At 31.6% G+C, this 24,364-nt stretch overlaps 1 protein-coding gene across 1 annotated transcript in view; it reads right to left on the reverse strand.

Annotated features, from left to right (window-relative positions):
* Positions 1-1,926: 1,926 nt before the first annotated feature.
* LOC111044456 overlaps positions 1,927-24,364 on the reverse strand; it is a 118,467-nt gene continuing 96,029 nt past the window's right edge. Inside the window, exons 3-4 of the mRNA XM_039435037.1 lie at positions 7,239-7,358; positions 1,927-4,736 (exon numbers count right to left, since the gene is read on the reverse strand). Coding sequence (XP_039290971.1) covers positions 4,515-4,736; positions 7,239-7,358 — 342 coding nt within the window. The 3' untranslated portion in view covers positions 1,927-4,514. The remainder of the gene's footprint in view (positions 4,737-7,238; positions 7,359-24,364) is intronic.

Here is a 24,364-nt window from a genome sequence, read left to right on the forward strand (position 1 = left end):
AACGCTAACTACTATGTATTGTCCAGAATATTAGAAGAGTAAATAAATAATAATTATTATTGTTACCGTTGGTTGATAAAAATGTGGATCGTCAAGTTCATTATTGTACTACTGTCGAAGATAATATCAGAGGAACAAACAAGTATATTTCCTTCAGTTATTGGCGCATTTGATGTCAAAGTATAAGCAATAAACTTATAACTGCTCGTCTGGGCGCCTATAGTGTGACCACGTTATAATGGCAGTGGATAAAGATAGAAGAATAGCGATGCCGATTCTCTGCATTAATTAATTATATTTTTACACTGTCAAAAACATAATCGACATCGTTGTGGACCTAGAAAAGGATAGTACAACCGTCTTTGTCGAATGATAGACAAGGATAGCAAAACCAAAGTTGACAAATACTGTCATTATAACGTGGACCTCACTATAGAAAAATTCGCTATTCGAAAACTACGCTAAATTCCGGAAAGCGTTATATGATAATTAAATCTTGTGTAAGCATGTCTGATCAAATAAATAGTTAGTTTATCAGTTTAACAGAACTACAAGTAATACCAGTAAACAATTTTATCACAGAGTGACGTGTTTATTACAGCTGGTGAGTTTAGATGCTAAATCATATTTATTATCACAACATGATCTTGAATCATGATGATTTTCCCGGTCTACGTTAGCTGCTCGGCCGACAATTTCGAAAAAATAGGTCTGTAAAATGGATTAATATATAATATTATCATCAGCCCCCCTATTAAAATTTCTGGTCAGAAACCATCCCCAATATTCACACAACATATTTCCAAAGTTTCTTGCCGTTCTGTCAAAAGTAGTTTTTGAGTCTATAGGGAACAAACTAACACACAAACAGACATTCATTTTTATATATAGAAATGAAACACTAGAATATTGTCTAAAAATATCACGAATCTATTAAAAAAATCTGGTGTGGTACACTCACACAACTTTCCTTGCTCATTGAACTGTAAGCCTCATTCTCAAACGAGAATAATTATTTAGGGGAATAACATAATGACGATTGGCGGCAACATATTTGCAACTACGTTCAGACTACTGTATATGTGTATATATAATTGTTTTCAGAGTACTTTTTCCTTCGTGTAAATTGTGAAATTCGATGAATTTTTTAAAAGTCGTCAAAACAGCTGTTCTACAGATGAAATATCTTGACTATGACTGTGTTCTTTTTATAAACTGCTCTACCTACCTATACCTCATGCACGAGAAGGAGGTTACAAAGTCCATTTCTCAAGGATGGGGTGGACCCCCCATTAGTTTCCCAGGAAAAAGACTCATGCCAGTTGATAGGGCTTATGAATAGCTATCCATGGTATAAATTTGAAGAAAATCGTTAGAGCCGTTTTTGAGAAAATCGTGAAAAACATGGTTTTTTAGTAACTGTCATTTTTCTCAAGAATATTACGGAGCTCCTGCAATTTTCCCAGAAATGAGACTCATGTACGTTGATAGGGCTTATGAACAGCTGTCCATGGTATAAATTTGAAGAAAATCGTTAGAGCCGTTTTCGAGAAAACTGTGAAAAGCATGGTTTTTTAGTTATTATTATCCGCCATTTTTCTCAAGAATATTACGGAGCTCCTGAAATTTTTCCAGAAATGAGACTCATGCCAGTTGATAGGGCTTATGAATAGCTATCCATGGTATAAATTTGAAGAAAATCGTTAGAGCCGTTTTCGAGAAAAACGTGACAAACATGGCTTTTTAGTAATTATCCGCCATATTGAATTGAATTTTATTGAATTTCTTATTGTCGGATCCTCATGGTTTAAGGACATTAAGTTTAAAATTTCAAGTGGAAGCTACTATTGTCCAGGCTCTCAATATTTTTGCAGTTCCTTATAGAAAATGTGGTTTCAAGGGATAGCCTAAATTAAAGATTCAAACTTAATGAAAAAACTTTTATTTACAAAAAAATTACAAAAATCTTTCATTAATGCTATAATATTACAATGTATGATACAGTTTATTCTCATAACAATTCTAGAGCATTCCAGATTGTCAGTTTTAAATGTCCAAACAGCAAATTTCGAATTTCTATAGCTGTAAGTTTACATCACGTATAATTAAAGCCTTAATCAAACTTATTTATCTCTTTTCTGTATAGGGCTACTTGTAGTATAAATATAAAGAAAAATAAAAATCTCAGTACCCTTTTTTAAAATATTTCAAAAAGGGTACTGAGATTTTTATTTTTCTTTATATTCAATCAAACTTGTATGTGTGTGTGAAAATAAATTGAAATTGAAAATTGAATTACGTGTAGGTCTAACTTATGACTTGTATCATAGAGAAACAATAGCGTAAGTAGATATCCCATGGTATAGGGAATTTATGTCGCAGCTTCTACTGTTATCTCAAGCCGATTACTGTCGATTATTGTCAATTTTTACTGTTTTGTTGGGGTGATAGTGTATGAACGGCACAATTTGAGAGACTACCATTGTCACACAGCTGCATAGGAAAGAACTACGTGAACTATCGGCTTGAGATAACAGTAAAAGTTGCGACATAAACGCCCTATACCATGGGATATCTACTTATGCTATCGTTTCTCTATGCTTGTATGTAGTTCAACAACAATCATAACCAGAATAAATCATTTCTGCTATTCTTGCTAAACCCGTAATTGATTCCAATGTAGGTAGATTACATTCTTTTCTATACTTTCCTTGGTTGATTCCACTAGAAATTTAGGAAAATCTATGAAAAAAGGCCATTCTTGAAGCAACTAGCTAGCTGTAAGTTGGATTGAAATAGTTGAACTTGAAATAATTTCATCTGTGCTGGCACAAATTCATGTAGTTTCATTTATAAAGAGCTACAAATTGTCAGAAATAATTTTTAGATGTAATATTCCTGGTCCAGAAATATCAGGAAACAGTAAAATACTTTTAGAAACAATATCCTCAATTTTTAATTCGAACAACAATTCTAAATGTTATTGGGTAGGCTACCTCACAATCCCCAAATAATAAGAGTGAAACTGAATAGTTTCTGATCAATATTAATTTTGTTTGAATTTATCAGCCTATTTAACAAAACCTTTCTGCGTTTTATTAACAAGAACATGGCAATTAGATAATTCAACAATGTCGTCCACTAAAGACTATTCACACTTCAATCAATCATTCAGATGACACAATAATATTGATTGATCAATATTGAACTGCAACTTGAAACTCAGTCTGTCATGAGAAAATTATTTACAATTCAAAACTTTAATCCTATTTGAATCAGACAGTTATATAGATCTGTTATCCTAAAATATCTTACATCTAACACTACATGGTAACAAATCAAAAAGTAGTATAGCCTATTCGTGCTAATACTATATCATAAGTATAATGTCCCCCCAAATAATATTTATTTTGAGGACGTACAGTAAATCGTTGGAATGTTGTCATGACTATGCACAATTTGTTGTTTAATGTTTGATAGTTTTCCAATTTCTCACCAAATTTAGTACATGACTATACAATATTAATAGTTGTAGGCCTATTAAAGGTTTTAAAGGCTCAACACTAACAAATTACTTTTAGCAAAATACTTTATTTACTAAAGGCTTTTTAAAGGCTAAAGTTAAGGTTTTAAAGCTATATCTTGAACATCTATCAGTCTGATGAACGATAAAATACTACGATAATAATTAATATGTTTCCTTTCAACAAATTTAGTACAGGCTTTATTAATTTATTCTAGTTCTTCAGGTATTATTGCGTGAACCTGAATAGAATATGGTATATTCAGGACCTCCTATAGACATAGGCTTATAGGAGGTCCTGGTATAATCGAATGGGTTTTCTGTTTCATAATGGAAAATACAAATTATTATGCTTGCTCCAAATTATAATACCGTACCTACTTCTAGAATAATATTATATCATCACCCAAAAAATGTTATTCCTAAGAAAGCAGTATCAATCCAGTTGAAAATAATTATTATTACTGTTTGTACGTATAAGGTTTTAAAGCTATGTAGCTTGAACATCTATTAGTCTGATCACCGATAAAAACACCACGTGCATATAATTATTATAAGGTAAAATTCTTTGTAACTGTAAATGCAATTATATTTTCTTTTGGAAAGAACAATCATTCAAATATTCATAAATGTTTTGAGCAATCACAATATTATTCACAATTAGAAAGAGAAATTAAAACTACAACATTAAACTAAGGAATAAGATTAGAGTAATCCATCGTTTCTCTATAATTGAGCCGATTAAACATTATTATTCCTCTTACATCGATGAGGAAGTATTATGATATCCTTCCAAAGAAATTAAATCTGAGCCAACAATGTAATTTTTGTTTACATCAGTAAGGACGATCATTATATTTTCCTCTAAAGACAAAGCTCACTTGTACAAGTCATATTAACTTGTAGAAGCTAGATAATTATATATTCTAAAAAATATCTTATACTAGTTTATGACCAAAGCAATTAGAAATTAGACTAGGTTGAAAGCAATCTATATCTCTTTAGAGAGTGAAGATCTATTGAGTTCTATTGGACTATCTCTGGGTTGCATTGCTATTGAGATGAACTCCTCCGCTATTTCTCTATCCAGTCCCGTATATGTCCTTTCTAATTCCTCCTCGGTTATTTCGCGTTCTTTCTCTTTCGGCTTTGTTTTTTCTTTAATTTTGTTGTTCTCGTAATTTTTCCTTCTCCGTCTCTCTTCCTCGCCTCGCTGAAAAAAGCAACAGAGCGATTCGTCAGAACTCTATGAACGCGAAATTTATTTGTATTTTCTGTGAATATCCAGCCTATTTTATAACAGTAAGTTCAGGAGCTTCAATTACTTGAGCTCATCACGCTCTTTTGATGAAAAAACAGTTTATTATCCCAGTTTTTATCATTTTTATCACAGAAAATTAACTTATCACAGCTGAAAGATTATTATCAATGACTATTTGTTCAGGTTCATATTTTTTTTATTATAATTTTTTCTATCACAGTAAGTTAACTTATCACAGCTGAAAGATTATCAATGACTATTTGTTCAGGTTCATATTTTTTATTATTATAAAATTTGTTATCATTTTTATCACACTAAGTTAACTTATCACAGCTGAAAGATTATCAATGACTATTGGCTCTCAGGTTCATAGTTTTCCGGTGTTTGATATCCATTCTTCTCCACAATTAAATTAACGTTAACCTTAAATTTGAAAACACTTTAAATGTGAAATAAGCACTCACTTATAGCAGGGGGCTAATGATCGTATAGTGACTATAGAATAGACAGTGGGTCGAAACAATCGTCACTGCTTTAAGGTTGTGCAAAGGCTAAAAATAAACTTTCTACTCGTGATATTTTTCAAAGTTTTTCGATTTGTATATCATGAAGCTATCAAAATGAAAAAGTTTTCTCAGGAAAACATTTTTTTCCCGATGATTACTTTTTGAGATACAGTATGAGCGCCTGAAGTTTGAATTTTTGGGACAGAACATTTATAATTTGGTAAGATATAAATCCATGAGATTCAGAGGATGGATTTTTCATGGTATTGTTGATCTAATAAAACAAAAATTTCCTGAAAATATCAATTTTTGAAAAAGTTATTTAATTTACCAAAAATAACTCAACTAAAAGTTATTTTTGGTTATTTTTAGTAAATTGAATAACTATCTTAAAAATTGATATTTTCAGAAAATTTTGTTCTACTAGATCAACAATCATGGAGAATCCATCCTCTAAATCTCATAGATTTATATCTTACCGAATTTGAAATGTTCTGTCCCAAAAATTTAATCTTTAGGCGCTCATATCTCAAAAAGTAATGATCGGAAAAAATGTTTTCCTGAGAAAACTTTTTCATTTTGATAGCTTGATGATATACAAATCGAAAAACTTGGAAAAATATCACGACTAGAAAGTTTATTTTTAGCCTTTGCACAGCCTTAAGTGCTTATTTCACATCAAAAGTATTTTCAAATTCAATGTTTATATATTATTTCCATTCTTCAACTCCAATGATAACATTGATTACAGCTCCATGATTACAGAAACTCACAGTTAAAAATAATTTCAGACTCTTATCGAAATATTTATGAATTCAAAAAGTTAATGGAGCGTTCTAGAAACGCATTTCTCATGTTTATAGAGTCAATAAAGTTATTGAAGGGATAACAGTTTATGGAACGACTGAGAAACCGGGCATATATTTGGTTCATCTTTCTTCATAACTAGTGGATGCTATCTGATTAATAAATAATACGTAATTGTTGAATAAATGAATAAACATGATTAGGATGAGCTCTATTCTGTTTTATCAGTGTAGATGAGTTGATTTCCAATGATTAAAAATAAAAATGGATGGTTTTAGTCAAATCTTAGTTGACTCAAGCATCAAACCAAAGTTTTTTGGTTGAGCCAATATTTATGGATTAATACAATAAGTACATCATCAAAATGATAGGGAGAGAAAAAATAAGGTAACCTTGTGCTATTCCTCTCCCAAATTTAGATAAGGTTACACATAGTCCGAAATAGGTTGAGTTCACTTCAAAAAAATTTTTAGTCCTTAATTATTTTCACAGTAGAATTATTTAAGTAGATTTTTAGATTTAGATGCTTCAAAACTAAAGCTGCGTTTACACCAGAGTTATTAACAAAATGTTAATAGCTTAATCCTTATAAATTCAATTAGATTGAACGGAACTTGACAAACACATATGTTCATCATGTGTATGATAAGTTATGTTCAATCTAATAGAATCTAAAAGGATTGAGTTATTAACATTTTGTTAATAACTTTGGTGTAAACGCAGCTTATCGCTTCTAAATTCTAGGCTGATGAAACTCTTCCTCAGTAGTGAAATTCATTAATAGCCTACCTCATTTATCATCAAAAATTGATTGTTTTTTAATAATATTTACCGTACGTAGAAGCACAGAGTCTAGACTATAACAAAACTATAAGTTTAAATTGAAAATATGTAGATTATTACTCACACAGTTTGATTTCTCATCAAAAAGTAAGTGTTTTAAAAATATTTACGTAGGAATACAGTGTTTATAGACTATAACAAAACTCTAAATTTTAATTGAAAATATGTAGATTATTACTGACACAGTTTGATTTCTCATCAAAAAGTAATTGTTTTAAAAATATTCACGTAGAAATACAGTCTCTAGACTGCAACAAAACTCTAAATTTTAATTGTAAATATGTAGGTTATTACTCACATAATTTGGTGAAGCTCTTCTGTGATAATGAGATGAACTGGGTGGACGCATAGGGTGCATATAAGGCGCATACAGCGTTGGAGGTGGTATCACTCCATAAACTGGACTTCCTCCTTCCATCTGAAACAGCAGGAATAAAATAAAATGAACTAAATAAATCTCAGAATACATTCAACTAAACCTATTTCGGATGATGTATAACCTTATCTAAATTTGGAAGAAGAATAGCACAAGGCTACCGTATTTTTCCTCTCCCTATCATTTTGATGATGTACTTATTGTATATGAATCAATAAACAATAAAGAATGGAGAATCTACAAAATTAATATAATATTGCATGTTAAACTCAACTGTGGAGACAGATGAAAACTCAAGTCAGATAGAACATGAATTTCAAGAAAAATTGTTAAACATTTTTTGATTCTATGAAAATTGATATCTAGAAATAAAAAATTGTTGATCTTGAAGGCACTGAGTACACTACTTCTATAGTGAGGTCCACGTTATAATGGCAGTGAAGAAAGATACACTCAAAAACAACAGGAACTAAGAATTTTGAATTTTGAAGGTTGAGAAACTGGATAGAAAACAAAAATATTACACTCAAATCACTAATAATTGTATAATTTTCACGTAATTTTACAACATTTAGAGCCAGAAAAATAGAACTTATTATAATAATAATAATTTGAATAAACTTATTAATAATTCAACACAGCAAATTAATTCCATATCAATCTCGTGGTTCTTGAAGCCAATTTCAAGTTAGAGTTACCCTAGTAGAATTAAAAAAATAAAAAATGTTTGTTTATAATTTATTAGTATAAATTGATCCAGAGCATTTTGTACATATAAAAGCTTTAGTTTTTGCTGCATTTTACCACACATTTTATTTATTCCTCATATTAATTAGTGATCTATCATTATTGTACCAATTTAAGATCCCAGGAAGAAGGAAACTCTTTATGATGTGTTGAGAACATCAAGTTTTAATAATGTTTCAATGTTTTGTTGCCTGTTTTTATTGTTTTATTCTTGTTTTTACTGAATTTCATCATTTTTTACTCTCCTTTTCCAATCATTCATTCTTCCCTTCTTCATTTTGTAGTGTCTTTTATTAATGTTTTTACTTGATTATCAATTGGGAAATAAATTAATATTTTGATTAAAACATTCACAACAACTGAGTCTCATGTATATGAGCCAATATTGAACTGGGAATTGATTGATTGAGTACTTTATTTATGTAGATTACAATATTATTATATACTGGCTTTTACACTTATATATACAATAGCTTACAATACAGCAAAATTAAAGATGAATTTACATAATATAGACTAAGAAAATGATTTTTGAACTGCATATGATATAAATAAAGCAATTGGTAATAGCTATAGATAATATTGTCATGCATCCACATAAATTGGCGGAGCTTTGGACATATCAATGTCCATTCTTTGGAAAGAATATTCTAAATATCCTTCTCACTACTAACTCTCTACCAAAATTGATGAGAGATGATAGAGTAGAAGAAAGACCATTTGAAGAATATTTGAGGACTGAAAATTTTGTGAATTGAAGAACTACAAGACTTGACCTATTTCGGACTATGTGTTACGTTATATACATTAGGGAGAGGAATAGCACAATAAGGTTACCTTATATTTCCTCTCCCTATCATTTAGATAATGTACTTATTGTATAAATAATGAATAAAGAGAGAAGACAAAGGAGTTTTTTGGGTGAGCTCTAATTTTAGATTGAACAAAGAGATGTGTATTTTCGTTTTGCTCAGCCTATACTGAGAATTAGAAATAATTGGATGCAAGGGAAGCTCTAAACTACACCTTTCATTTCAAAGATTTTAATTTAATTTTTTCTCAAGGCCACATTAACTAAATTTTGCCCATATCTTAAATCCACTGAACACTTCACCGATTTAGATGATGTATGTTGGCAGTGCCAAATATTACATTATTTATGTTATTGCTACACTCAGGTTACAATCTATATCTATTTATTTTGTATCCTACTCTTGTAATTATATTGTAAAAATATGTATTTGTGATTTTTGGAAATAAATTCCATTCAATTCACTTCAAATTTTAATTAATATTTCAAATATTTTCAATTTTCCCAAGGGCTTGGTTGACCGAGCGAAGTGAGGTCTAAGATTCAAGTCGACGGTTTGGCATTTCTCTTAATGTTTAAATGTTGAAATGTTAAAATGTTAAAATGTTAAAATGTTAAAATGTTAAAATGTTAAAATGTTAAAATGTTAAAATGTTAAAATGTTAAAATGTTAAAATGTTAAAATGTTAAAATGTTAAAATGTAAAATGTTAAATGTTAAATGTTAAAATGTTAAATGTTAAAATGTTAAAATGTTAAATGTTAAAATGTTAAAATGTTAAAATGTTAAAATGTTAAAATGTTAAAATGTTAAAATGTTAAAATGTTAAAATGTTAAAATGTTAAAATGTTAAAATGTTAAATGTTAAAATGTTAAATGTTAAAATGTTAAAATGTTAAATGTTTGAATGTTATATGTTGCGCATTTACGGCGAAACGCGGTAATAGATTTTCATGAAATTGACAGGTATGTTCCTTTTTAATTGCGCGTCGACGTATATACAAGGTTTTTGGAAATTTTGCATTTCAAGGATAATATAAAAGGAAAAAGGAGCCTCCTTCTTACGCCAATATCAGAGTAAAAATCAGGCTATAGAATTATTCATCATAAATCAGCTGACAAGTGATTACACAGATGTGTGGAGAAGCCAGTCTATTGCTGTATTTCCATAAGGTGTATAGTTTCAATCAGGTACTGTGGATGAGAATACTGCGTGAGGTCTACTGTTCACAGAACAGAACTACTAGTATATGCTTCTAATCATCATACTCAACCCTTTGATTTTTGGCAATAAATTCAATTCAATGCAATTCAAATTTCAATAAATATTTCAAATATTTTAAATTCTCCAAGGGCTTGGCATATGTTTCTAACCTCTCAACATCAACCTCTCAAACATGAAGATGATGTGTCAAACCCTTCACAGATCCGGAAATCTAAAAAGCAGGGGTCGTTGCACCAAGCTATGCTTATATTACCACATTCCAATGTATTTTCTCCTGCTTTCAAGTCCCTGCAGCCTGTAGTCTATAGTCGAATAAATATAGTTATATATCTGCTGTAGCCCATACTACTGTAGCTTAAAGGTAGAAGTGTATAGTTATAACAGGCGGTTATAGTAGCCTATAGTTATAGCAGTGAACTTGCCTTGCCCAACAGGTTTGTTCAGGTGCAATAGATTATTATTTTGTTGGAGCCGATATCTATGCCGGGAGAAAGTAACAGCTGGTAGATGTTGGTCGAGTTTATACACAACTTCGGGTGAAGTCGTAAAAATTTGTGCCTCGTAATGACTGCATGGCGTCTTTTCTTGATTCGGTTTATTCCAGCAATTCACCATAAATAGACGAATAATATCTCTATCTCTATCTCTATCTGGTATCTCTATCTCTATCTCTACCTGGAATCTTTATGCTATATTTTTCTATGATTTCACCATCCGACTCTGACTCTGATCCAATATAACTCTGCTTTAGTGCGGTCCACGTTATGACAAGGTAGTGTGATCTGTCAATATTACTAGACTAGAATAAATTATACATCATTCAAATCAAATCAAATCCAATAGCTTTTTATTCACAAAAACATAATACAAATTTATAGAATTTATAGAAGTGAATACCCTCCACAAAGACTTGAGTCTGTGAGTGGAGAGTGAGTTCTCTGAAGTTGATTGAGATTATGTTCTCATGTTTTGTACATAGTATAATAAAAACTATTGTAATTGAATCTACTAACATTCATCAGCAAATCAAGAATATAAATTGCACATAATGAAATTCCATACTGATTATTAGTATCACTTTTTGTGTAGTTGAGAAGTTGATATTGTGGTAATTATTCATATTGAATGGAAAAGACTAAGAAATAGTCAAAAAACCACTGATTTATTGATAATTAGAAAGACCGGTTTCGGTTATTACACCATTGTCAATCTCTGATAAACTAAAAACTGGTTAAAAACTGATTATTAGTATATACAGACAAATATATGAATAGTAGCTTAGAAGCTATACTACCATTATAAATGGCAAATTCACTATGAGTTCAAGTTCTGAATCAGAAGGCGGATTGAATCAGTTGTTCTGCAGCATCCCTGCCAATTTCTAATAACCATCTACTCAAATGTTGCTTGTAGGTGATAATACTGTAATTCTCCGACTGTTTTAAATGATTAGGAACGTTTCTATACAATATATGGCAAATGTATTTACTATTATTTTTAAAGCAGTTATGTAGGAGTCGGGGATGGGCAATACCAAAGTTAATTAGATTTCTTGTATTATGAGTATGAACTAAATTATTGAAAATGAGGTGTTTGTTGTAGTATATGTAATTCATTGAAACTCGTATGTAAAGCTGTCTAATATTAAAAACTTGAAGTTTGAAGAAAACTTCAAATTCGGTACCTTTCCTACCGTACATATAAACATATAGACTAAATGAACATGAATTGTGTCTTCGATCTGTGCTGTGAACAATGCTTTCCTTGACAAGAATCACCGTTAATTTCTCTCAAGTTTCTTTGGTGACCCAATATTTATATTTATTGATTCATACAATAAGTACATCATCAAAATGATAGGGAGAGAAAAAATAAGGTAACCTTGTGCTATTCCTCTCCCAAATTTAGATAAGGTTACACATAGTCCGAAATAGGTTGAGTTCACTTCACAAAATTTTTAGTCCTTAATTATTTTCACAAAGTAGATTTTTAAATTTAGATGCTTCAAAACTAAAGCCGCGTTTACACCAAAGTTATTAACAAAATGTTAATAGCTTAATCCTTATAGATTCTATTAGATTGAACGGAACTTGACAAACACATATGTTCATCATGTGTATGATAAGTTATGTTCAATCTAATAGAATCTATAAGGATTAAGTTATCAACATTTTGTTAATAACTTTGGTGTAAACACAGCTTAAACATAGAAGAAATATTTCACATTATTATCACTAGAAAAGGTAAATATTAAAAACTATATATCTTTGCTATATAATATAAATCTTATATCTTCTATATCTTCTATATCTTCTATATCTTCTATATCTTCTATATCTTCTATATCTTCTATATCTTCTATATCTTCTATATCTTCTATATCTTCTATATCTTCTATATCTTCTATATCTTCTATATCTTCTATATCTTCTATATCTTCTATATCTTCTATATCTTCTATACCTTCTATATCTTCTATATCTTCCATATCTTATATCTTCTATATCTTCTATATCTTCTATATCTTCTATATCTTTGCTATATAATATAAATCTTATATCTTATATATCTTCTATTTCTTACTATACGGTACGGTACCGTTCTGAAGACTTTTCAAGAATTTAAGCACTCACCAGCCTTGGATTTCTAAGACTAGTTTATGATCGCGGTTTGAAAGAAAAACATAGTTACAGCAAGAACCTACAAAAACGATAGTAATGAGTGTCTTCTCCTAGCGGATTTGCCTCTCTCCTGGCATTTGAATTGCGGTTTTGTAGCCGCATATTTCAGCAGCTAAGACGAAAAAATGCATCAGTTATGCACGAATATATATTATAGAAGCGATGAGAAAACTGCGCACTATTTTAGTACTATTTTCTACCTTTTCTTCTACTTCTTCCCCCTCTTCTACCTTCATTGCTTCAAACCCGCTTTGACGTTCTCTTCCATTTTATTGTTAGCTTTTCTTTATAATATGCATAAATGACAGTACATTTTTGTGTGTTTATACTTTGTTTTATGATGTGAGGATTGTGTGACGATCCACGGTGTGAGCAGTATTGTGGCAGCCCAACCCAGTTATTTATACAGCACATCATGTTTAAGTGTTAAAATAGAAGGTTCTGTGGTAATTGGCAAGATATGATTGTAGATTTTTGAATTGTTAAGATTTCTCCAAGTAAACACTTTAATTTCAACTCTTATTCTCTCAAACAATATATTGGTAGAGAGTTAGTGGGGGGATATTTTTAATATTCTTTCCGAAGAATGGACATTGATATGTCCAAAGCTCCGCCAATTAATGTAGATGCATAACAATATAATTATCTATAGTTATTATATTACAAATTACTTTTTATATCATATACAGTTCAATAATCATTTTCTTAGTCTATAATATGTAAATTCATCTATAATTTTGCTGTATTGTATGCTATTGTATATGAGTGTATAAGCCAGTATATAATGTAATCTACATAAATAAAGTACTCAATCAATCAATCAATCAAACAATCTAAATCTGGATGGATAATCATTTCACTTTTTGCAAATAGATTCAAATTTTTGATCTCCCTTCAATTGATCAACTCAAATTTGAACTCAAACTCTTTCAAGCAATCTAAATCGATATCCCCTGGTGAGAATGCTGTTAAAATGTTGTAAGTATTTTATTCCAACCACCTGTTGGCGACAAAGTTTAGGAATCGTTTTACGGGGATTTTACCTCTCAACAGAAGAACCCTTACTGCCGACTTAAAAGTGGAGGCCAGGAAAGAGTAGTTAAGGATTGTAATAAAGTTCTGATTTATTATCGCTCTCTTAGCGCGCCTATTGGTTCAGGCATTTAGAGCCTCCGTTGTTTTATGGCCTATCCTTTGGGGAGAAAAGCTAGCAACAGGGAACATTTTCCAGGTGGTTTTCTCCTGTCGAGAAAATGCGGAAAATCGATAGTTTCTTCACTCATCAATCCCTACCCTCGTTTACCTTGCTGTCAAAATTGTACAAGTTGATCAACTGAATTTCATCAACTGATATACTCAAATTCAACAAGCTTTCTAGTCGTACCATCAACAATAATATTATAGAGACATTCTTAATTCATTGATGCTGAAATTATACAGTGGGATCTGAAGAGAATGAATCGTTGTTCGTAATATTAAAAATTAAAGAATTGTTTGGTCATTGGCAGGAAGGTAACGTATTGCCAAATTATGTAATCAATCATTTCAACCAAATTAGAAGAGTTACACAATAGGCCTACTGCATGCATGATTTTTGGTATATGCAAAGTACTGTGTTTTACAAACTGCCAAACATATTTTAGCGTGGATCGGTTTTGTTACATGAATATCATGGAATATACAAAGTGTGGACAAAATTATAAAGAATTAAATTGAAATAAAAGATCTATTTGAAGTAGGCTGAAGTTTAAACATCGATATTTAAAAAGGAATTCTTCCAAACTACTGTTTTTGGGATTAAAGGAAGGACTAAAGGTTAAGGCTGGGCAAAGGCTAAAAATAAAATTTCTACTCGTGTATATCTTTTCTGTATAGGGCTACTTGTAATAAAATAGAAAGAAAAATAAAAATCTCAGTACCCTTTTTGAATTATTTAATCACAACATGTTTCGGACATTGATGCCATTTTCAAGTAGAAATAAATTTTCTACTCGTGATATTTTCAAAGTTTTTCGATTTGTATATCATCAAGCTATCAAATGAAATAGTTTTTTCAGGAAAACATTTTTTTCCGATCATTACTTTTTGAGATATGAGCGCCTGAAGTTTAAATTTTTGGGACAGAACATTTCAAATTCGGTAAGAGATAAATCCATGAGATTTAGAGGATAGATTTTCTTCATGGTATTGTTGATCTAGTAAAATAAAAATTTTCTGAAAATATAAATTTTAAGATAGTTATTTAATTTACTAAAAATAACCAAAAATAACTTTTAGTTGAGTTATTTTTGGTAAATTGAATAACTTTTTCAAAAATTGCTATTTTCAGAAAATTTTTGTTTTACTAGATCAACAATACCATGAAGAATCCATCCTCTAAATTCTATGGATTTATATCTTACCGAATTTGAAATGTTCTGTCCCAAAAATTCAAACTTCAGGCGCTCATATCTCAAAAAGTAATGATCGGAAAAAAATGTTTTCCTGAGAAAACTTTTTCATTTTGATAGCTTGATGATATACAAGTCGAAAAACTTTGAAAAATAATATCACGAGTAGAAAGTTTATTTTTAGCCTTTGCACAGCCTTGAAGGAAGGGATTAGAGAGGACTGGGGTTAGGGTTAATCATGGAAAAATAATTGAATCTAATCGAACATAAAGCAATGAGCTGAAATAATTGATATCCATTTTATTCTCCAATACTATACAGTAAGTGATAGGCTTCTTTGACTCTGTAAAATATTCTCAAAAATGATCATACAACTGAGGAATATGTAATAGGAAATTAATGTGAGAGAAACTATAGAAAAAAAAAGATTGAATAGAATGTTTAATTCAGATTGAGAGAGAGATTGATAGATTGATTGAGTACTTTATTTATGTAGATCATAATATATACTGGCTTATACACTTATATACAATAGCTTACAATACAGCAAAATTATGGATAAAAATATAAATTAAGAAAATAATTATTGAGCTGTATAAAATATAAAAAAAAAACAATTTGTAATAAACTATTGATAAAATAGATAATATTGTTATGCATCTACATAAATTGGCGGAGCTTTGGACATATCAATGTCCATTCTTTGGAAAGAATATTCGAAGTATTCCTCCCACTAACTCTCTACCAAATGAGATTGATTGATTGATTGAGTACTTTATTCATGTAGATTACAATATATACTGGCTTATACACTTATATACAATAGTTTATATACATTGCTTATATACAGCAAAATTATAGATGAATTTACATAATATAGACTAAGAAAATAATTATTGAACTGTATATGATATGAAAAAGCAATTTGTAATATAATAACTTTAGATAATAATCATATTGTTATGCATCTACATAAATTGGCGGAGCTTTGGACATATCAATGTCCATTCTTCGGAAAGAATATTAAAAATATCCTCCCCACTAACTCTCTACCAAAACGTTAATTTCGTTATTTAAACTAAGGATTTATTTATTAATGGAAATATTGTAAAAGTTTTAATCAATATGAATATTGAAGAGAAAAAAAAAACAGAAAATTGATAAAGTAAAATAATTATATAGGTAGACCTATAGACCTATAGCGAGAGAGAGAAAGAGAGAGATGATTAAAATGAGAGGTGAGTTGTCAGGTAAACCTTCTCTCACCAGAAGAAGGAAGAAAAGTCAACCAAAGAATTGCAGAAAGCGTAGCCATGTTGAATAATCATCAACATCATTTTTAATCATCATTTCCATCATCACGGTAATTATCACAATCTGGCAGCTCATCTTGCTCATCATCTCTGGCTACAACTTCATCACAGTTCTGTTGAGTTTATTATTGTCATCGTGGAATGATGTGAAGCCTGATAACTTTAAGAGGACGACACGCTGTTATAATGACAGTTTCTGAGTTAAGTTAATATACCTCACATCTAACTCAGATTTATCAAAGCAAATCTGACTTCGGCACGAATACCTTAGCACGTAATCTACCTTGTCTGACTTTATCATCTCCTCGCTATTTATTACACTGTCTACCTCTCACTCACTCAACGTAATTCTCCCACTTTCTTTCTCTTTCCCTGTCTCTCAGCTACGCTCTCCTGACTGAGATCTTCATCAAATTATGGTGAGGTCCGCGTTATAATGGCAGTATTTGGTTAACATTGGTGTTGCTATCCTTGTCTATCATAAGACAAAGTAGATATCGCTATCCATTTCCATCTCCTCAACGTTGCCACATCGTTTCCTCTGTCTCTCAGCTATGCTGAGAGGTAGAGAGTTAGTGGGGAGAGAGTTAGTGGTAGAGAGTTACTTTTGGTAGAGAGTTAGTGGGGAGGATATTTTTAATATTCTTTCCGAAGAATGGACATTGATATATCCAAAGCTCCGCCAATTTATGTAGATGCATAACAATATAATTATTATCTATAGTTATTATATTACAAATTGCTTTTTCATATCATGTACAGTTCAATAATTATTTTCTTAGTCTATATCATGTAAATTCATCTATAATTCTGGTGTATTGTAAGCTATTGTATATAAGTGTATAAGCCAGTATATATTGTAATCTACATAAATAAAGTACTTAATCAATCAATCAATCAATCTCTCTTGATGCTGTGACTCCAAAAATACTCTTCATATCACAGAGCGGTCCACAATATAATGACAGTATTTGGGTAACATTGGTGTTGCTCTCTTTGTCTATCATCCTTGTATCATCTTCGTATCCTCTTCGTATCATCTCCGTATCATCTTTGTATCATCCTTGTATCATCCTTGTATCATCCTTGTATCATCCTTGTATCATCTTCGTATCATCTTCCTATAGTAAAGTCCGCGTTATAATGGCAGTACTTGGTTAACATTGGTGTTGCTATCCTTGTCTATCATTTTAGTATCATATTTGTATCATCCTCGTATCATTCTTGTATCATCCTTGTATCATCTTCGTATCATCTTCCTATAGTAAAGTCCGCGTTATAATGGCAGTATTTGGGTAACATTGGTGTTGCTATCTTTGTCTATCATCCTTGTATCATCCTTGTATCATCTTCGTATCATCTCCGTATCATCTTTGTATCATCTTTGTATCATTTTCGTATCATATTTGTATCATCTTCCTATAGAGAGGTTCACGACGTTATAATGGCAGTATTTGATTAACATTGGTGCTGCTATCCTTGTCTATCATTTTAGTATCATATTTGTATCATCCTTGTATCATCTTCGTATCATATTCGTATCATCCTTGTATCATCTTTGTACCATCTTCGTATCATCTTTGTATCATTTTCGTATCATATTTGTATCATCTTCCTATAGAGAGGCTCACGACGTTATAATGGCAGTATTTGATTAACATTGGTGTTGCTATAGTGAGGTCCACGTTATAATGGCAGTGGATAAAGATAGAAGAATAGCGATGCCGATTCTCTGTATTAATTAATTATATTTCTACACTGTCAAAAACATTATTGGCATCGTTGTGGACCTAGAAAAGGATAGTACCACCGGCTTTGTTGAATGATAGACAAGGATAGCAAAACCAAAGTTGATCAAATACTGTCATTATAACGTGGACATCACTATATCCTTGTCTATCATTCGACAATCAGATATCTCTATCCCTTTCTAGCCCCGCAACGTTGCCAGATCATTTCTTAACAATCTAGAAATATAATTAATTCACAAAATATCTAATCCCAATTATGAAAATTCATTAATCAATAATTATTAACAATAATTGAAGCTCTACGATTGGCCATAGCTGTCGACCAATAAAGATTGATTTTTAGACCCGGTTTCCGAGATCGGGATTTGGCTAAGTTCTAGACTTTAAACAGCTGGAGTAAGAAAATTGGTTTTCCAAAACGGGGCGTAGTCGCAGTCATTGTCATAGTCAAATTTGAATTAAATTTCGAAAAACTAGGAAAATTGAACACAAAATAAAATAAAGAGAAAATAGTGTAAAGTTTCAACTATTTTGAATTATTTAGGAATGTTTAATTCCGTCAAGGAAAAACGTTTCCAATTATAGAAATGAGAAAATAAAAACTGCGACTACTGTTATAAAAGCTGCGACTACGCCCCGTTTTGGAAAGCCAATTTTCTGTCTCCAGCTGTTTAAAGTCTAGGACTTAGCTAAATCCTGAGCTCGGAACCCGGCCCTTAGTGTCATTGGCCCAGGCTAGACACTATATGACAACGTTGCCAGATCATTTTTTAACAATGTGAAAACAATCATTTAACAAAATATTTTATCTCAATTATGAAAATTCACTATCGTACTCAATCATTGAAAAATATATTTTCATGAATGAGATATAATCGATTATTTTGAACAAGGATAAACTATTAATATTACATCAGATACATCCTCTATATAAGGCAGAGAATCGGCAACGCTGTTGTCCCATCTTTCTCCACTGCCATTATAACGTGAACCCCAGTAAAGGTCTACACCTAACACCAGTGGCAGTCGAATATCTTCATTAACTGGGTGTGAGTTTAGAGTAATCATTTCGAGCAGGGCTTTCCAGATACATTTCCGCTGATATCGCTGAAGAGCAGAGAGTCTAATCACTTTCTCACCATCTCTATTCTCTTTCTCTCACTCTCGTGCTCTCACTATCACTCTGTCTTCCACTCACCATCTCTCTCTCTCTCTTCCTCCACCTTTCACACACACTCTTTCTCTATTTCTCACCATCTGTGTCCTCACTGCTTCTCTCACTCTCTCTCTATATCTCCCTCATTTTCTCTCTTTCTCTCTTTCTCTCTGAAATAACAATGTCGGATGTACTCTGCATCTTGGGTTGTAGTGTAGATGTTGCCGTGTTCATTAGGTTCCTAAACACAGCTGAAGTAACCACGATATCCTAGTACGATTTCCTCAACCGAGCCCGTCTTGGTGTACCTTAATACTCCAAGTCCTTAATATTCAACCAGAACTTATCATCCAGTTTCCTGCTGAAACTATCTCTAGTTTCCCATTGAGTTATTACTCAAGGCGTGTCTCAATATTCTCTACATCTCAACCAATCATCATATTCATATATTACAGTGCTATAATTTATTATTAATCACCCATATAATAAAGGTCTACATGTACTCATACTATCATTAATCCAATCATCTATATACCCGAATATGTTATCAACCTTCTGCTAATTTAGTTGAGATCTATTAATATCAGATTGGAATTACACAAAAAACTGTAATATTGAATCGTAAGCCTAGCTAGATCAATGGAGTTATTGGACGTTCCTATAATAATATTTCACAGTCATAGAGTAAACTATATCAAAATTCAAATCTAAATCTCAAATGAGATAAGAAAATTTGTGAAAAATCATCCAGAGCCTGTTGCATGAGAAAATACAGGCTCATATTTAAGCAATTTCCCATTCCAATAATAATAATCAAAGACCTTAAAGAGATATAGACCCACAATGCCTATGCCTTCCCAATGATAGCTCTTACTTGAAATTGAAGGCCGCCATTGGGGTATTTTAGCACGAGATATTATATCTATATATAAAAGCGAAATGGCACTCACTCACTGACTGACTGACTCACTCACTCACTCGCATAACTAAAAATCTACCGGACCAAAAACGTTCAAATTTGGTAGGTATGCTCAGTTGGCCCTTTAGAGGCGCACTAAGAAATCTTTTGGCAATATTTTAACTCTAAGGGTTGTTTTTAAGGGTTTAAAGTTCGTCTTTTAGCATGTATATTCTTCTTCTCCCAATCTCTTAATTATAATTGAAATTTCCATATCATATGTTACTATAGAACTATAATCTAGATAGAGTACCTCTTCGAAACAGTTGTTAACTGGCAACTGAATTAATAATTTTGTCAGGTTGGCATTAAGTTGAGTTGACTTTGTTGGGTTGGCACCAAGTTGAAGATTCAAATGCATTTATCGCGGAAAAATTGATTGGGCACTGCTATTTTAATCCTGGGAATATTATATTACTAGCAGTCAGGCTCGCTTCGCTCGCCATATCCGTTTAGCTAGCCGTTTAGTCTGGACCCCGGACTGGATTGTCCTAACATATGATAAAAATGCCCGAATGAAAAATGCAGGCGAGCTAAGCGAGCCTGCTGATCTCATTCTTGGACGATCCAGTCGGGGGTCCAGGGGGCGGAGCCCCCTGGCTAGACGGATATGGCGAGCGAAGCGAGCCTGACGGCTAGTATGATATATTCATACTATATCCTATACTATTAAACGAGCAACTTCTGTGTATATGTTTAGATGTTTAATATCGGGGACCGAGCTTCGCTCTGGAGTACAAAAGCATAAAAAAATTATTACGAAAGAAGAAATTATAATAACATTCATACAGAAATGTAATATCTAATCACAGTAAATTGAGATTAATTCCCAGAAGAATGCAAAAATTCCCCTCACGAAGACCCAGTTGCACAAAAGCCGGTTAAATTTCAATCCTGATTAACTTCACGTGAACCAAATCAGAGAAGACCATTTCAAAAAGATGGATCTACTGGAATTAATCAGGATTGAAAATAACCCGGCTTTTTTGCAACCGGCACTTAGTACCTGATTGAATGATTACAAAAGTTCAACAGCTGAGTCATAATTTTGACACAGTCCCACACACATGAACTCGTTCACTCACTTCCATCACCAACAGACGACGAAATAATATTATTATGAGCTGTTTTTCCGAGGATGAATAATAATTATCCTTTAGCGAGTTTTTTTCCAAGGATGAATCAAGTTTAGCAAGTTTTCTCAGGGATGAGATCTAGTTCAATCGAACGAATCTTTATAATTATAAACCTACTATGTTCTGAATTTAGTGAGAATCGTTAGAGCCGTTTTCGAAATCTGGTAAAATACAAACATATAAACAGAAGTTGCTCGTTTAATAGTATAGGATATGTTTGTATTTCACCGGATCTCGAAAACGGCTCCAATGAATCTCACGAGATTCAGAACATAGTAGGTTTATAATATAAAGATTCGATTGTCTTAGGTCTCATCCCTGAAGGACATTAAGAAACCGAAGAATTATGCACTGATATGACTGGTTTGTAAGCAGTGAAGAAACTTTGATACGATTTTGGTTGTTAATGATGGAATTCATATTGTAGGAAAAACCGTAGAATAGAATCTATGTTGAGAGCACACATTATTAATACAGTATAAACTTACTTTAGTATATTTATCAGTAATCATTTGATGATTTATAGGCATAATAAAAAGCTCTCAACAAATAATAGAATAATTTGACATCTAGGACTCAAGATTGATTTCCTAGTTTAAATTCCGTTACGTGGGTTAAGCATTTGAGAAATAATGATTGATAATAAACCAAGTTTGTTATATATCTAAGAATTATATTAAGAATATTGCTATTGCTAGCCAAAATTCGATGGTTTACCACGGTAAAAAACTTGAATAAAGAGGATGATTAAACCATTATCTTCCCCCAATTAAGTGTGAAATAAAACAAATTTATCTAATATTATTATTGTTTGCTCCAGCTTTTTGATTTCATTGGTTTTTATAAGACTTGTCATCTTTTATTATTAGTACAAAATATTTGTGTTAAAACTATTGTCTACTGTATCCCTACCACAGGATTATTAAAAAAGTATGTTTTATCAACTCTGAAATTACTGATCGTGTAACAAATAAATTATTTTTCCAAGTCATTAAATACTCCAAAGTAAAACAATACTTATAAATTGTGTTCGGTAGTAGAGTTCAAAATTCAATTAAGATTCAAATAGTTTCAAAATTTGTTCAAATTGACCAAAGTGTTCTTTGCATTATTTTAAACACTATTTACTTTTTGTCATAATTATACTATCATACCTTTTAGTCTGCACAACTTTTTACTGTAATATTTTTTCTTTGATTCACTTTTTATATATTTTTATACACTTCTGTCATTCTATATTAGACTGTTGTATCTCTCTCATTACGATTTATATAACTTATTAATCACCTTGTTATATAATTATAATTATTACTTAAGTATTGTAATTCTGATATTGTTTTAATTTTACTGATGACTTAACGACAATCTTATTTACCCTAATTTTATGCTTTCACATTAGTTCGATGTAAATCTATAAATTATATAAAATACAAAATTATTTTTGTCATAATTGTGTGTGTGATTTAAGTTGAGTTTAATGTGTATTGTATACTGTCGTGTAATTCATACGTTACTTTTCATCACACATTGCATTTGAATCATGCTCAATATTCAGTTGATATTTATTGTTCTGATAAATTTCACATCTTGAATGTTTTGTAAAATGACAAGAAAATGTATATTCTATAGCCTATTCTTGTAAAATGCATTCAGTAAAGTTATGCGATTTCTATAAGATGATGGTTTTTTTATTATGTTTATTATGATGGATTGTTTTTATTCATGATTTCAAGAAAAATGGATAGCCTGAATAGCAAGTGTTGTGCTTATAATATGAGACGTTTCGCTACAATAGAGTGAGTTAGTTCACGGAAACATAAAATCATTTAAAAACAAAAACATCCACTCACAACAGATCAGAGAAATCACTCATCTTCAAATGCTTATAGCTCAAGAATAGGAGTGATTTTCGCCAATGTGATGACATATTTTTTGTTCCTCTAGTCAAATTTTGTTTTGTTCCTGAGTGTTTCTGACTCCCTGGTACAAAACGTTTAACCAACTAAAATGCTAACAGTGCAGCAGAAGTATTGAAGAGGTAGATTGATCAGTATTGCGGGTTGCCTATCATCATGTTGCAAGGCGCAAATTATTCAGCTACCTCTTAATGAGTTCTGACTCACTGGTACAAAAAGTTCAACCAACCCAAATTCTACCAGGGCAGCAGAAGTTATTGAAGAGGTAGATTGATCAGTATTGCGGGTTGCCTATCATCATGTTGCAAGGCGCAAATTATTCAGCTACCTCTTAATGAGGTTCTGACTCCCTGGTACAAAAAGTTTAACCAACCAAGTTCTACCGGGGTAGCAGAAGTATTGAAGAGGTAGATTGATCAGTATTGCGGGTTGCCTATCATAATGTTGCAAGGCGCAAACTATTCAGCTCTTGATGAATTCTGACTCCCTGGTACTAAAAGTTTAACCAACCCAAAATATACCAGTGCAGCAGAAGTATTGAAGAGGTAGTAGATTGATCAGTATTGCGGGTTGCCTATCATCATGTTGCAAGGCGCTAACAATGATCCAGTTACCACTTTCCAATTATGCAGTTTCCCTGGTACAAAAAGTTTAATCAATTACCTAGGCTTGAGTATTCCTTCAATATTTTGAAAGGTTTCGAAGCATACACTCTATTTTCAAGCACCAAGATTTTATCAATGTTAGACATAGCGCTCTTCAAATGTCGAGAACACCCAGAACTATAATGCAGCCGAAAGAAAACTAAGAACTATTCAAATTTCAAATTTATTAATCAAAACATTTACTGTGCTATCAAGCACACACATTTACATGGAATGAGTATGGAATCTTACAAATTACTCTCTAAGAGATTCTATTGAAACTTTTTAGAATTCCAGACATGCATGGACAAAGAAGGAAA

The sequence above is a fragment of the Nilaparvata lugens genome, chromosome 8 (genome assembly GCF_014356525.2).
Source record: "Nilaparvata lugens isolate BPH chromosome 8, ASM1435652v1, whole genome shotgun sequence".
NCBI classification, from domain to species: domain Eukaryota; kingdom Metazoa; phylum Arthropoda; class Insecta; order Hemiptera; family Delphacidae; genus Nilaparvata; species Nilaparvata lugens.